Below are 16119 nucleotides of genomic sequence, written 5' to 3'. Positions count from 1 at the left end.
TTAAAGGTTAGTGGTAGTCTAACAAATTAAGATTTTTCTGGATTTAGAAACCTGACACCTCACTACCCCAAACCTTCCAAATATTTAATAATCATACAAAGTCCAACCTATCACTCAAGATTTGCAAGAGGAATGGTGTGTGTGTGGCAACAGAAAAATTACTAAGCAAAAACCCTTTGTACAATTATTTGGGACCATATCAACAATTCAGAACAACTCCAAAGCAATTATGTGGGAAAGTGAACTTCTTGACATTAATGCACACATACTGCTTGAATTACTTCTAAAGCATTCTTAAGAAATTCTTAAGAAAGTAACCCTAAAAATTCTCTAAAAGATTATATAGTTTCAAATAAAACTGAATAAAAAACACAATTAACATTTCTGAAGAATAGAGTCACAGAAGCGAAATTATTTATAGAAGAAATGGTCAAGGAGCTCTATGAGATAATATCTGCTGGGAACCATTCAAGGTGATGCCTAATGTCTGCTGGCCTCTCTCCAGCTTGATGAAATTATTATTATTTTGGTTTATGCAACTTTATTGAAGAAAAATCAATTAGTAGCAGAGCTACCAGTTTATCACTTATCCATTGACAACTTGCATCATTTACTCAGTGTTATATTAAACAGTGTATTGGAAGATAGATTAACTAATAGCTCCAAGCCTCCTAACAATGTAAATGAAAATTACAAAATGTGTGAGACCCTATTTTGGAATACAAAGAGTGTTTGACTTCCAATTTCCATTCTCTGTAGAACAAGAGCAGGTCATTCCTTTATTGACATGCATAAAACACATCACATTTTCCATTCTGCTGATGCTATCAATTCAATACCAATTCTCCAGCCACATCAGTTATGAGCATAAAGTATATCATGTAACCTCAAATCTCTAACAGTGGAGGGTTTAAACAAGAATGGATGCTGCTAGAATAATGCTGCTTGCTTTGATGTGACAACTCTCAGCTTCCACCTTCCTCCCCCTCAGATGATTCTTCAGCACATTAGAGCAGTCAGGAATGGTTTTAGTCTCATAACAAAGTTAGAGTGAAAACACTGGCCACATAATATACATGCTCCATTTTTTAAAAAAAAACTTCTGAATCTTGGGTAACTGTTCTCTTGTAACTACTCTACAGCTTCTAAAAGCAGTTACTGTCCAAAGCTGGAAGAACGTAAGTATTCTCAGATGAGCATGTGAATGAATGGAGGGAGGTAAACAAAATGTAAAATGAAAAAAGATGAGGTCTGACAGGGGAGCAGCCAGATAAGAAAATCAAAAAAGGAACCATAATTTAAAGTTTATTCCAGTTGTAATGAAGGTTATTCTGACTTTAAGGTAGCATCACATAGCATACTTCTGAGTCCATTCCCGAGACAGCCTGCTGTACTTATCTCTGTCTGTTTTATAGATCCATGCAACCTCTGGCACTAGGGGATCATCTGGGTTTGGATCACATAGCAGTGAACAAATGAAGAACATTTTATGTAAATGTTATCCTTAACAAACAGTAGAAAATCATAAGATTTCTTTACAGTTTTATACTATGACATCCCTTCATTTAAAAATGAGTTTTTCTAAATAAAATATTAAGCGGATGGTCAGGAAATTAAGACTTGGAAATGGATGAAATGTATGCTTCCTTAGGAAAACATTTCCATTTCCCTAAGTCACTTTATTTTTTCGGTATGCGGGCCTCTCACTGTTGTGGCCTCTCCCGTTGTGGAGCACAGGCTCTGGACGTGCAGGCTCAGTGGCCATGGCTCACAAGCCCAGCTGTTCCGTGGCATGTGGGATCTTCCCGGACTGGGGCACGAACCCATGTCCCCTGCATCGGCAGGCGGACTCTCAACCACTGCGCCACCAGGGAAGCCCCCTAAGTCACTTTAAATATTACGATGCTGAAGGAAGACAACACACATAAATTATATTCACGGTAGCTAACTTTCAGAATGATAGAGAGGAAAGCAGAGAATATATTGACTAATTCAAAATTCTTAATAGGGAACCTACATTAATTGGTACATACTTCTAAAATTTGAGTAAAAATAATAGTTGCTATTTAAAATTAAACCTTCAGGCAGTATCTTAGAGGTAACAAAAGAAGACGAAATGCCTAGTAGTATTTTTTAAAAAAGGCATTTCATAATAGGTAACTCCCTATTAAGTTAAGAGGTAACTGTATATTAACCGGATTATTTTTTCAACAAGACGCTCTATTCCCTGTTGATTCTTAAAACAGCTGACTTTATTTTACATTATGCGAAAACAGAATGACAATTTTTTTCTAGTTTTATATACTTCATTCCTAATTTCCATTACTTAAATCTCTTCTCTGTATATTATTCCAACTGTAAGCCCCTTGCCAGACACCTTGCACAGAGGCATCTTGGACTTCAAAATCTCCAAGCAGAGTAAATATACCCACATACAGTAAATTCTTAATAAACATTTGAGTAAACAACAAATATAGCATTCAGTGGATTAACATAAAACAAATTCTCATATTCTCCTTGTTCCTCCCCCAGTCGTTACAGTCACCATACTATACGGAATGTGATGTCAGAGACCAGGCCCATTTTTCCTTGCTACACTATGTCCTTGCCATGGAATAGGTTTTCAGTAAGTGTTTGGGGAATGCATGAAATTCTCCTGTAGTATGAACAACTGGGCCATGATTCAAGAATGGTCGTCAAAACGTTTTTGTGCTTATTGCCAAGGGCAACACAACAGACCTGGTAGGAAATGCAATACAGGCATACCTCATTTTACTGCACTTGTCAGATACTGTGTTTTTACAAACTGAAGGTCTGTGGCAACCCTGCAAGTCTATCGGCACCATTTTCCCGACAGCATCTGCTCACTTTTGGTAATTCTCAGAATATTTCAAACTCTGTCATTATTATTTTATTTGTCATGGCGACCTGTGATCAGTGATCTTTGATGTTACTACTGTAATTGTTTTGGGGTGCATCAAACCACATCCACGTAAGATGGCAAGCTTAACCAATGTGTGTGTGTGTTCTCACTGCTCCACCAACCGGCCAGCCGTTCCCGTCTCTCTCCGTCTCCTCTGGCCTCCCAGTTCCCTGAGATACAATAACACTGAAATCAGGCCAGTTAATAATCCTATACTGGCATTTAAGTGTTCAAGTGAAAGGCAGAGTCACACGTCTCTCAGTTTTATTCAAGAGCTAGAAATGATTAAGTTTAGTAAGGAAGGCATATCGAAAGCTGAGAGAGACTGAAGGCTAGGGCTGCTGTGCCAAGCAATCAGCCAAGTTGTGAGCACAAGAGAAAAGTTCTTGGAGGAAAGTGCTACTCCAGTGAACACACCGACAGAAAAGTGAAACTGCCTTACTGCTGATACGGAGAGAGTTGTAGTGGTCTGGATAGAAAATCCAAGCAGCCACAACATTCCCTTAAGCCAAAGCCTAATTCAGAGCAAAGCTCTGACTCTCAGCAATTCTGTGAAAGTTGAGAGAGGTGAGGAAGCTGTGGAAGATTGAAGCCAACAGAGGTTGGTTCATGAGGTTGAAGAAAAGAAGCCATCTCCGTAACATAAAAGTGCAAGGTGAAACAGCAAGTGTGATGTAGAAGCTGCAGCAAGTTATCCAGAAGATCTAATAGCCTTCTACTGGAAAAAGATGCCATCTAGGACTTCCATAGCTAGAGAGGAGAAATCAATGCCTGGCTTCAAAGTTTCAAAGGACAGGCTGATTCTCTTGTTAGGGGCTAATGCAGCTGGTGACTTTAAGTTGAAGCCAGTGCTCATTTACCATCCTGAAAATCCTAGGGCCCTTCAGAATTATACTAAACCTACGCTGCCTGTGCTCTATTAGTGGAACAACAAAGCCTAGATGACAGCACATCTATTTACAGCATGGTTAACTGAATATTTTAAGCCCACTGTTGAGACCTACTGCACGGAAAAAAAGATTCCTTTCAAAATATTGATACTACCACTCACTGACAATGCACCTGGTCACCCAAGAGCTCTGATGGAGATGTACAACAAGATCCGTGCTGTTTTCATGCCTGCTAACACAACATCCATTCTGCAGCCCATGGATCAATGAGTAATTTCAACTTTCAAGTCTTATTACTTAATAAATACATTTTGTAAGGCTATAGCTGCCACAAACAGTGATTCTTCTGACGGATCTGGGCAAAGTAAATTGAAAGCCTCTGGAAAGATTCACCATTCTAGGTGCCATTCAGAACACGTGTGATTCATGAGAAGCTGTCAAAATATGAACAGTAATAGCAGTTTGGAAGAATTTGATTCCAACCCTCCTGGATGACTTTGAGGGGTTCAAGACTTCAGTGGAGGAAGTAACAGCAGATGCAGTGGAAACAGCAAAGGAACTAGAATTAGAAGTGGAGCCTGAAGACATGAATGAACTGCTGCAATCTTATGATAAAACTTTTAACAGACGAGGAGTTGCTTCCTGTGGGTGAGCAAGGAGAGTGGTTTCTTGAGATGGCATCTACTCCTGGTGAAGATGCTGTGAAAATTATTGAAATGACAACAAAGGATTTAGAATATTTGATAAACTTGGACGATGAAGCAGCAGCCAGGTCTGAGAGGATTTAATTCCAATTTTTTTTTTTTTGGGGGGTACGCGGGCCTCTCACTGTTGTGGCCTCTCCCGTTGCAGAGCACAGGCTCTGGACGTGCAGGCTCAGACGCCATGGCTCATGGGCCCAGCCGCTCCGCGGCCTGTGGGATCCTCCCAGACCAGGGCACGAACCCGCGTCCCCTGCATTGGCAGGCGGACTCTCAACCACTGCACCACCAGGGAAGCCCTAATTCCAATTTTGAAAGAAGTTCTACTGTCAGTAAAATGTTACCAAACATCATTGCATGCTACAGAGAAATGGTTTGTGAAAGGAAGTGTAAATTGATGCAGCAAACTTCATTGTCTTATTTTAAGAAATGGCCACAGTGACCCCAACCTTTAGCAACCACCACCCTGATCAGTCAGCAGCCATCAGCATCTAGGCAAGATGCTCCACCAGCAAAAAGATTATGCTTTGCTGAAGGCTCACATGATGGTTAGCAGTTTTTTTAGCAATAAAGTATTTTTAATTAAGGTCTGAACCTTAATTAAAAGTTCACTACGAATTAATACATAATGCTATTGCACCCTTAACAGACTACAGTAGAGCATAAACATAACTTTTATATATGCTGGGAAACTTCGTGTGACTTGCTTTATCGTGATATTTGCTTTACTGCAGTGGTCTGGAAACGAACCTGCAGTAAGTTCAAGGTATGCTATAATCCAAATTAATTGCTTGTTGATAAACGTGACCTGAAAGAGTGAACATTAGGTGTAGAAAAGAAACTAGAAGGAAATCTTTTACTATTTCAATCACAAATGCAATAGAATTTAAGCATTTTCTCTGATCCAATCAGGATACTGGCATTCTGTCATCACTGAGTGTACTGACTGCAGGCATGACAATTTTTTGCAAGTGCTATTACTAAAAATGACTAGAAAAATTATGTTATTCCTCCAAATTTCTTAGATAATTACCAACTTACTATACTGAATCAGTGGGGCCTAAATGCTTTTTTACTGCTGTATGAGTTGCTATCAATTTCTAACACATTTCTGGCATATAATGAAGAATAAAGTTTTTGACTGAATGAAGGAATGAAATAACCTTTAAAAGAACCTTCTTAAATTATTCTACAAAAATAAGATACAAGTTTTGGCATGTAGCCCTCAAGGTCTTTAGGATGTAGAAAGAATGACAGAATATTTTCTCCAAAAATGAATTCTTTATTCATAGGGTTAAACTGAAACAGAAATGTTTGGCTTCCCTGGTAGCGCAGTGGTTGAGAGTCTGCCTGCCAATGAGGGGCACACAGGTTCGAGCCCTGGGCTGGGAGGATCCCACATGCCGCGGAGCAACTAAGCCCATGTGCCACAACTACTGAACCTGCACTCTAGAACTTACAAGCCACAACTACTGAAGCCCGCAGGCCTGGAGCCCACGCTCCACAGCAGGAGAAGCCACCACAATGAGAAGCCTGCGCACCAGAGAGAGGAGTGGTCCCCGTTCACCGCAACTAGAGAAAAGCCAGCGCGCAGGGTCTTATGCCTCCTCCCTTGAATCCAGGCAGGCTTTATTGACATGTGTCATCAAAAGACAGCAGTGGAAGTGACATTCTGAGACTTCTGAGCCTAGGTCAAAAGAAAGCTTGCAGCTTTGCTTGGCTATTGGAACATTCTTTCTGGAACTCTGAGTTGCCCATAATGAGTCTGATTACCTGAGCCTACTGTGCTGGAGGGACCACAGGTAGGTGCTCCCAGTTCCAGCTGAACCTACATTCCAGCCATTCCCACCAAGGGGCCAGGTATGTGAGTGAAAGAGTTGTGGACCTTCCAGGCCAGCCCACCTGCCATTTAAATATCAGCGAGGGATCTCTTTTGACGCCTTGTATGAGAGAAGATTCACTCAGCCAAGCCCTTGTGCCAAAACCTGACTCACAAATCATGATCTATTAAAAAACAAAATGTTGTTTTAAAATTGTGAGCTTTGTTTTGTGATCAGCTGTTGTACAGCAATAGATAACAGGAACACTGAGAAGTGAACACTGTGAGTCCTACTTGAAACAATTTTTATCTATCTTGAATCTGTGGACCAACTCATCAATTTCTATCCATGCCTAGAATTAAAAGCCTTCTGAGTGGTTAGTTCTAAGTCATCATACATGTGTAGCATCAAAAGCCTCAAGTGACCTTTTCTTCCCCACCAACCTCTTTTCTCAGTCATAGTTGATCAATTGCTTCCCCTAGGGTTGTTTTTGCCAACACAACTCCTGCAGTTTCAATCTCTCTAATTCTAATCTCCTCTAATCTTAGGTTATTTTCGACTCTCACAACACGGATAGGCGCAGAATAGAACAAAAAAGTATAAAGCCACTAAAAAAACATATTGGCCACATACAAATAAAAAGAAATATATTACATGATACAAGCAAATCAAAGAGCTAGACTCAACAAGCTAATCCAGATGATTCCAAAAAACAGCTGGTAGGCATGTCTCAAAAGGTCAACTTACCCTTTTACAATTCTGAAAGTGAGTTTTGTATGAAAAGTATAATTATATATAGAATATTTAATATTTGTAGCCAGGGGAAAAATCCTGTTTACCTGCAAATCAATATTGTTGTCAATGCAACGTTCATTCTTCTCTGCCAAAATCTTCCCATAGTTTTCAGATTTGATAAGATTTTCAACTCCGGTTGTATCTTTCACTTCTGCCTCCAAATCCTTCATTGTTTCAGTTTCATTTTTTACAGTAACAGTATCAGACATCCTCATTAGCAAAGGTTATTTTAGAATTCTACAGGGAACCTGAAGCCTTAGCAAGCAAGAAAAAAAAAATTAATTCAGTTCGAAATATTTCTTACATTGAGTTAGTGCACAACATTGACTAAGTGCCTTCTATGTTCCAGGAATAATGTAAAATATACACGGATAGAAGCAAAATTCCTGCTTCTAAGGAGCTGCAAAATACAGTTTAGTGGCAGACATATTCAAAAATAAAAAATCATAAAACAATGAGATAAGGGCTATAATAAGGGTATGAGGTGATTTTGATGCGCACACCACTTGTGAAAATTCCCAAGAAACATTAAGGAATAAGCCCTATTGAGATGTAATGGCTGGAGAATTATAAATGCATATTTAGATGACATCAGAAATCTTTTTCTCTGAAGGGATATTATAAGTATTACCCTGTGAAAAAAAATTTTCCTGTCATAGCTTTCATCTAGATTTCTGAAATTTCTAATTTGTTACATTAACCTGCAATTCCAAAAGGAAATAACTTAAAAAATAGACAGTAACAGTCTATACAAAACACAGTTGTGAATCTTCACTAATAACTGTTCAGCGTTATGAATCAAGCATTGGAAACTCTCCTGACTCATGTGATTCAGGGCCAAACAACACGTATGGGCTCTATAGATCAAATATATAAGATGCCAATATATTTCATATCTTTAGTGAGTTTAAGACAACCATGGGGACTTTACACTGAATATCAAATAGGAATGTATCAGATAAAGCTGTCATTTTAGGACCTGTGAGAAATGTGAACCTGAACAGCAGAACTTGATGTAAACCACTCGGTTTTTTCTAGCCTTATTGAGATATAATTCATATATAACAATGTGTAAGCCTAAGGAGTACAACGTGATGATTTGATACACTTATATACTGTGAAGTGATCAACACAATCCATCACACCACATAAATAAATTTTTGTGTGTGTGGTGAGGACAAAGACAACTTATTTCAAAATGCATCCAAAAAATGTAGATGAATTGATGGAGAGGTAGAGGGATGGATATAGATGGACAGATGCAGGTTAAAGCAAGTAAGATAAAATGTTAATAATAGAATGCAGGGGTGGTTAAATGGCTGTTCACTGTAAAATTCTTTCAACTTCTCCGTATTCCTGAAAATTTCTTAATAAAATCTAGAGGGGGGGTGAAAAAACCAGTAGAACTTCTCTTTCCTATATAGAAAATTCAAGAGTTCCTTTCCTGAAAGAATGTTTTGCAACTAAGTATCTAAACAGATTTCAGAAATCCATAAATACATCTGAAAAGCTTAAAAAAAAAAAAGTCTTCCTTAATTATATCCACACCAAAGTTAAGTGGTTCATTCTCAAAACACTAAGGTTACTAAGGCAGGAGGGGGTACTTAAAGTACTCTGGCTCCTTGCTTTTTGTATATAAGATTTTGAAAGAAAAAGTGAGATGTTTTTCTCAAGTGACAAGACAGGTTACCTGATGTGTTCTATGGATTTGGGATTGTGGTGTCCCACAAAAATAAAATAAAATAATCCAAGGTTCTTTCTCACAGTTGTCAGCCAGGATGTCAATTGTCTTGACCAATTTGGAATCTGGCAGGAGGAGTCCCATGTCCTTGTCACCACTGTAGATTCCTGGACTGAAATGGACTGTCTTGCATCAAATATATCATTCCTTTCAGTGGCCTAAAATTCAAACAAAAGAAAACATTATAACAAAACAGCCGAGGGAAATGAAACACTACACAGTAAATTGGAAATAAAAAATATTACTGCTGGTGACTTTATTATTTTCTTGTCCTAAACAAGAGCCAGAACACTTAATTACAACCAATTCTGACATGCATTGGTTTTGTGAGCCTGGGTAAACCATGAGGCCACCTAGAGAGTTTTGCAGTAAAAGCAGAAGGAAGAAGAAAGCAAGGGAATGTATTAAGAACCAAGTACGTGGTCTGTGCTGTAAGGGAGATATAATTTTCGTTTTAAAAGGTTTTCCCAAGATCAGAACCAGGAACACTTGCCTCCAAGAACTATGATTTTTAGAGTTTCTTCCAGAGCTACAACTCTATGGACTTAAGACAGTAATTCTGAAAAATAATCACATTCCAGGTTTTTAAAAGTCCAAAAGAACAAAAGCTATGATAAGCCATTTAACATTTTCAAAGAAACGCACATTGCCTATAAAGGGTGGTGTGACTATTTATAAAGACATCTGAAAGACTAAAGCCAAAATTCTCTCAGTGTCATCTGTTTTGAAAGTTAGTTTCATTTAAAACTTTTCTGGTGCAAGTGACTACATCACAGCAAAAAAACACTCTAAAAATCCTATATAGCTCTTCCATCTTCCTTTGACAATTTTGTTGTCAATAAACACAAAAGCACAATTTTAAGGTGAAACAACTGAGCATAATGAGGTCCAAGTATCAAGAGATAAAATACTAATACTGCCAAGTATGCATCACAGAAGAATTCACATCTTATACTAACTCTTCAAAAAACAATTTTGAAATGGAATTATTTAGAACCCTGATACAGATACACATTAGTTTTCACATCTCAATGTCACTCTGTTTGACTACAGGATAACAGAAAAGGAGGTATCATAAACAAATGTCAAAACTGTTTTTAACTGACATTGTCATCTCAATATGACCAAGGTTCTGGGCCACTAAATCAAATGGCTAGGCTTAAAAAAAAAGAAAAATCCACCCAAAACAAACCAAAACATACTTAAATATAATTTTTGTCATTAAAAAATTTTTCTCTCATAAAATGGTAGACACAAGATGGCAGCACTCACTAAGCAGCCAAATTCTTTGTGTTCCTGCAGACTTTGGGATTTAATCATGAATCCTTTAAAATCGAAATTCTAAAGAAGCATGGTTGTAATCCATTTAAGAAATGAATAAGGCATCACTAAGGTAATAGCTGCAAGGGGTAATGAGGGAGAGGCACAATGTGAAAAGGTGAACGCATCAGAAGATCCTCTGAGGACCTGTGCAACCTTAGGGACCACCGAGTCCAATCATAATTTACCATGCAAGTTATTAGCGCCCAGGAGTATAATAAAATGACTTGTCCAAAGTCATACAACCAATCTGTAAGACCAATACTTGCTAATAAGCCACATCACTTGACCACAGATTTAATGAATGCTGCTGAACCAAATGGCCAGTTATTGCCTGGGAAGGAGACAACTGGTATAATAGAAAGATCAAATGCATTAGCCTTAGACCCGAGTTTAAGTCCCAGCGCTGCCAGTTAACGACCTCGGTAAACTGCTTAATCTCTCTGAGTCACAATTTTCTAAACTGTAAAGTGGGGAAAAGATACTTAGCTGATAAACTGTTAGAAGAACTGAATGGTTTAAATGTAAAGCACTCGCCACAGCCTGTCTTACACAGTGGGCGCTCCAAAAATGTTAGCTTCCCTCCATGGCTAGAACATGGCTAGGGCAACAACTGGCTGAGGCTTAGTCCGCTGTGTCCTGGCTACACCCTGCACGATGGGAGACTGACAGCAGGCCCACCACAGGTGCGCAGGGGCTTTGCACACCTCAGGCCTCCTCGTGCATGTACCCTACAAAGCTCAGCAGAGGAGAAGGACGAGCGTTTGTGTGGACGCGCTAAGTTACAGGAGGAAGTGCAACAGCCTCAAGGGGCTCTCACTAGCGCCTTCTCATTTAACGTCCAAAATTCACATAAGCTTTGCATTCTTCTCATGAATATTAATATCTTTGTCTTAAATACAAATGTTTTCCTCTCTAAATCTTTAAGCAAAACAGGTATTCCAGCTTTCTGGTCTTCGCCAAAACAAAATCCCTTTTATCTTGGCACAAAGCCTACACTTTTACAGTTACCTAAGGCTGTGTGGACGTGTAGGCGTCAAGTACATAAAGGCACAGACACATCATATTACATCTCTGCCACAACACTTAGGAGTGAATTAAATGCATCCTAATGTAATAAATAGTTATACAGTAAGTCAAAGTGATTAAGGAACTTAAATGAATCTGGTAGGTTTCTACAATAGAAAGACAACTTAAGAGAAAAAAAAGTTGGCATTTATTAAGTGCATACATCTGAGTACCTACAGTTAGTGATATTTAAAAACTGAGTTTCTCAGACTCTGTTTCAACCTAAAAGAGATGGATATATGTGCTCAAAATTGATACTCAACTTTGAAAAAACATTCTTCCATTCGGTAACATGTTACTTATTAGGGACATACCAAAGATTTGATTACATACAACTTCTGTGCTACCAGGTAGCCAACAAAAGAGAAATGCCACATGTATGTATGTAGACATAATAAAATCTTCAGAACCTTAGGCACAAAAACGTTGGCACCCCCTCAGCACCATAAGCAAAAGGGAATTAAAGGGAAAACTAAAGATTATAACCTATAAAAAGTAAAACTATAAAAGTACAGGAAATATAGGAAATATTTTATAATTACTGGGTGAAAGAGTCCTTCCCAAACATGATGTAAAAATCCAGAAGCTATCAACGAAAAATAGTAACAAAACTTACAATGATGTTTTAATATATTTCTGTACAACAAAAATATAACAGAGATTAAAAGGCAAATGATGTAATAAAAAATATTCCCAACACAGAAGTGCCAAAATCTGTAAAGTAAACAAGGTCTTAAAATCAAAGAGAAAAGGAGAAATAGGAACTGCAATTTACAAAAGAAACACAAATAACTACCACCCAAACTACTCATAAATAGCTCACCATGTGCAGGTACTGTTCTAATACCTTTCATAATTAATTCATTTAAAGCTCACAATAATTCTAGAAAGTAGGTTCTATTAATATCCCTGTCTTACAGATTAGGAAACTAAAGCATGGAGAAGTTGATTTGTCCAAGTTCAAATAAGTCACATAGCTGGTAAGAGTGGGATATGAAGCAGGATATGAACTGGGGCAGACCGGTGCTCCACTGTAAGCTCTTACCCACAGTGCTGTATCATCATTCAGGTGTACCAAGAAGAGGAGCAATTTGGGCTTACAGAGCATCTTTATTTCAAAAATACTCAGAACGTGTGGTAACGGTAACGTGTTCAAGACAGAAAGTACTAAACTTATCCTTTTCACATAGATAGGAGTTATGTACTACTGACTTCTTATCCATCGTCAGTCAGGCTAATCACTACTGAGTTATCAGAACTGTCAGGTAATCATCCACTTTCTCTTATTCTCTCTATCTCTTGTGATCTTAAGTATTAAACTATGTAAACTTGGCTGGCAATAAGGATTCAATTTGTGGCAAAGAACAACATGAAGCCTAGGAGCTTACAAACGATAACTATGCATAGTTAAGTGCCTTCCTCCAGGTAACAAAGCAGGGCAGAATTAAGATCAACATTTGGAAAGTATATGCAGTCTATGAATGAATAGTTTCTCCAGTGAAAATGTCAGATACAATTTTTGGCAATAAAAATGAAACACTGATACTGCTAATTCAAAGGATCACCTTATTCTGCCTATGGCCTAATATTTGGTTCTACAGCACAAAGAATTAAAGAATTAGGCAATCAAAAATAATATTCTAATATTATTAGAAAAAATTCTAATTTCACACAATGAAAACCAGTTCATTCTAGATAAAACAAAAAAAATTATTTAAGGGAATTCCCTGGCAGTCCAGTGTTTAGGACTCTGCACTTCCAGTGCCAGGGGCCTGGGTTTGATCCCTGGTAAGGGAACTAAGATCCCACAAGCTGCATGGCACACACACATACAAAAAAAGTTAAAATTTTTGGGGGGAGGAAAGAAATGTGGCCCTACAGGTAAAAAAAGAAAAGGAGTAGTCTTCACATGAATATTGGGGTGGGGGGAAGAGTCACATCATTGAAGTTACCTGAATAGAATTTGGCAAAGCACACAGCATTGTTCTTCCCTTATTCAAGGTCATTTCATTAGACAGACACAATGCTGTATTTCTTCCCTTAGAGAAAAAATGTAATCAGGCAGGCACATTTATAAAATAAACCAAATGCACAAAACCAACACACAGTTTCTCCTAAGGTTATGAATTGACACAACGAATTGGCTAATGGCCTCTAGGGAGAAAGGTGGAAACCCCCCCCCCCCCCCACTGTTTATGCTTTTCTTAGAAATGGTAGAAATTCACATTCTCAGAGTCAATCACTTGTCGGTTACTTGAATAAGAATACAAGCAGCAACATTTCAAAATGCTAAATGTCTATGTGATTTATAAACAGTTGCTGTCATCCAATAAAAGTTTACTGAGTAACCTCAGAAAATAGTACAGCTGCAATAAGTATTAGCTATACTATTTAAAATGACCAAAAGAGAAAAGAACTACCTTGACCTGAAAGAGTTTGTTAAACCCAAATGAGGAGGTTAATAATGACACTTATCAACAAATACATAAAATAATTTTAAGAGGATATTTAAAAAGAGAAGAAAAGGCTTGCTAAGTTTAAAGACCAGGAGGGAATAATTTATTAGTGGAGTCCTACCATATTACGAGACAAATTACTTTTATGTAAAAAGTTATATGGCAATGTAAGGTGTTACACAAATTCATTGCATTCTGAGTAGAAAAAGAGAGAAGGAAAAAGAAGCCCATTTAACGGAAATAGAGCGTATGAACGGAGGTTGAGGACAAAAAAATGTGATGATAGCTAGAGTTGGCAGGGCATGGTGAAACACTCTCAAACACTGTGAGTTCACATTAGTAAACAATTTATGATAACGAAGTTTAAATTCCTCCTATTCTGTGCCCAACAGATCCACTTCTGGATCTACACAGTGAAGAGACTCATACACGTACATGAGCAGACATACAATAATATTCACTGAATTGTTTTATTTTAAAGGATGGGAAAGACCAAATGTCTACCAATACGGAAACTGATTAAAATAAAAAGCTTAACAACTATGGTATACCCATATTGCACGACACGCTAAAACAATTAAAATGAATGAACTAAAGCTGTATCAATACAAGTCCCCAAAAGAATGTTAGACTGTTTAGTGAAAAAGCAGAATGATCTCTATAATACAGTGCAACTTAGGTAAAAATTTTAAAACCACACAATCATGAATGGGAAGGATACACACCTATTTCATGTTAGTAATTCTCTCTGGAGAAAGAATGGGTTTCTGGTGAGACAGTAAAGGGGTTTTAATCATGTCTTTATTATTTTATTTCTTAAAGAAAAAATCTGTAGCAAACACAACAAAAGGTTAACATTTGCTAATTCTGAATAGTAGGTACTGAATGTTTGTTATAATTAAGTACTGAATTTTTTTTTTTTTTGGTCTTGACATTTTTTTCATTAAAAATGCTCTAACAACAGGAGAACAACATCAAAGGGTGGATGTATTTGAAGTTGAGAAGTTTGGTATTGATCTCATAAGGGACAGAAAGCCTGAATAATAGAGGAGCATATTTTAAGAGAAGCCATGGAGAATTATTTTAGCTACAATATAGATGGACTGTGTTCTAGCAGGTAAAATGTTATGAGAATTGTGATGGAAAGTGACTACAGAGTTTAGACAAAGAATTAAGAGGTGAAGGCTGAAAAGGGAAAAGGAGATTTCATTCATTCATTCTCATCATTTGGTTGGTTGCTCTAAGTGCTGAGGATATAACTGAGCCACGCAGGCAGGATCCCCAGTACTCATGGTGTTTACATTCTACTGCAGAAACAAAATAAACAAGACAATTACTGTGATATGTGTGTTAAAACCAATAATATTAACAACAAACTCTTAAATAGCTACTTATTATTGATGAAGCACTATTCCCAATGCTTTAACTGTATTATTGATATTTCATTTAATCCTTATAACTACCCTTCAGATAGGTGCTCTTACTGTCTTCATTTTACAAGTGAGGAAGCTAAGGCAGAGAAAAATCAAGCAGCTTGCCCAAGGTTGTATGACTATTAAGTGGCAGAGTTAGGATTTGAATTCAGGTAGTCTGGCTCCAGAGCCCCTGCTATTAGCCACTACCTATATATACTGCCTCTAGAAATGAAGAGGTTGACATAACAGAAAGTAATTAACTGGGGGAAGCCAACTGGATACAGGGGTGGTCAGGGGAAAGTTTAGGGATGCGACAGAATAGTTATGACAGGATACAATAAAGGTGTAGGTGTGCTTGCTACCCACTAACAGGAAACACAGGAGGGGAAAAAGAGGATTTGGTGCAGAACAATAATTTCAGTTTTGTATACAGCAAATTTAAGGTACCTTCAGGACATTCAGGTGGAGAAATCTAACCATGAGTTGGATGATCAGGTGCTAAGGACAGAAGGCAGGGCTGATGCTATTTACTGGGTAGAATCGCTGTATAGATGGAAGCTCTGAATTATCAACCTACATGAAGTTGCTGAGAAACCACTGAGTAAGAAAATTAGTGGCCTTGGGATAGAATCCCTGGGGAATACCAAACCTTTAGGAGATAAGCAGGAAGGTGGAGGAACAAAAGGAGTCTACTGGATTTGGTAACAAGGTTAGCAGGAGATGCAAAGTTAGGGGAAGGCTGTCACGATAGAAAGCGTGTAGTAAAGAGAAAAGGCCACTAGAGAAAGGATGGAGAGAGGCTGGAGGCTTAAAAGGCAAAAAGGGCGAGACTGAGAAGGAAAATCTGAAGTGGAAAGAAATGAAGAATTGGGGTCACAAGCACAAATGAAGAGATATGCCTTACAAGTATTCACTGTCCTCAGAAACTGAACGGAATGTGACAGGAAACTGAGGGAATTCATATCTAATATAAACACGTTCTCTATTTTA

The 16119-nt window shown here is 37.9% G+C and overlaps 1 protein-coding gene across 4 annotated transcripts in view; it reads right to left on the bottom strand.

The window, feature by feature from the left end:
* Positions 1–8954, bottom strand: part of R3HDM1 (R3H domain containing 1) — a 110410-nt gene extending 101456 nt beyond the window's left edge. For 3 of the 4 annotated variants that reach the window (XM_065880658.1, XM_065880659.1, XM_065880661.1), the window contains exon 1: positions 7174–7344. In XM_065880658.1, coding sequence (XP_065736730.1) covers positions 7174–7344 — 171 coding nt within the window. Of the gene's footprint in view, positions 1–7173; positions 7345–8819 lie in introns of those variants that run through there. The other variant, XM_065880662.1, reaches the window with a different exon arrangement.
* Positions 8955–16119: the final 7165 nt, after the last annotated feature.

Source organism: Phocoena phocoena, chromosome 7 (genome assembly GCF_963924675.1).
Source record: "Phocoena phocoena chromosome 7, mPhoPho1.1, whole genome shotgun sequence".
NCBI classification, from domain to species: Eukaryota; Metazoa; Chordata; class Mammalia; order Artiodactyla; family Phocoenidae; genus Phocoena; species Phocoena phocoena.
This window is presented reverse-complemented; position numbering and strand designations above follow the sequence as displayed.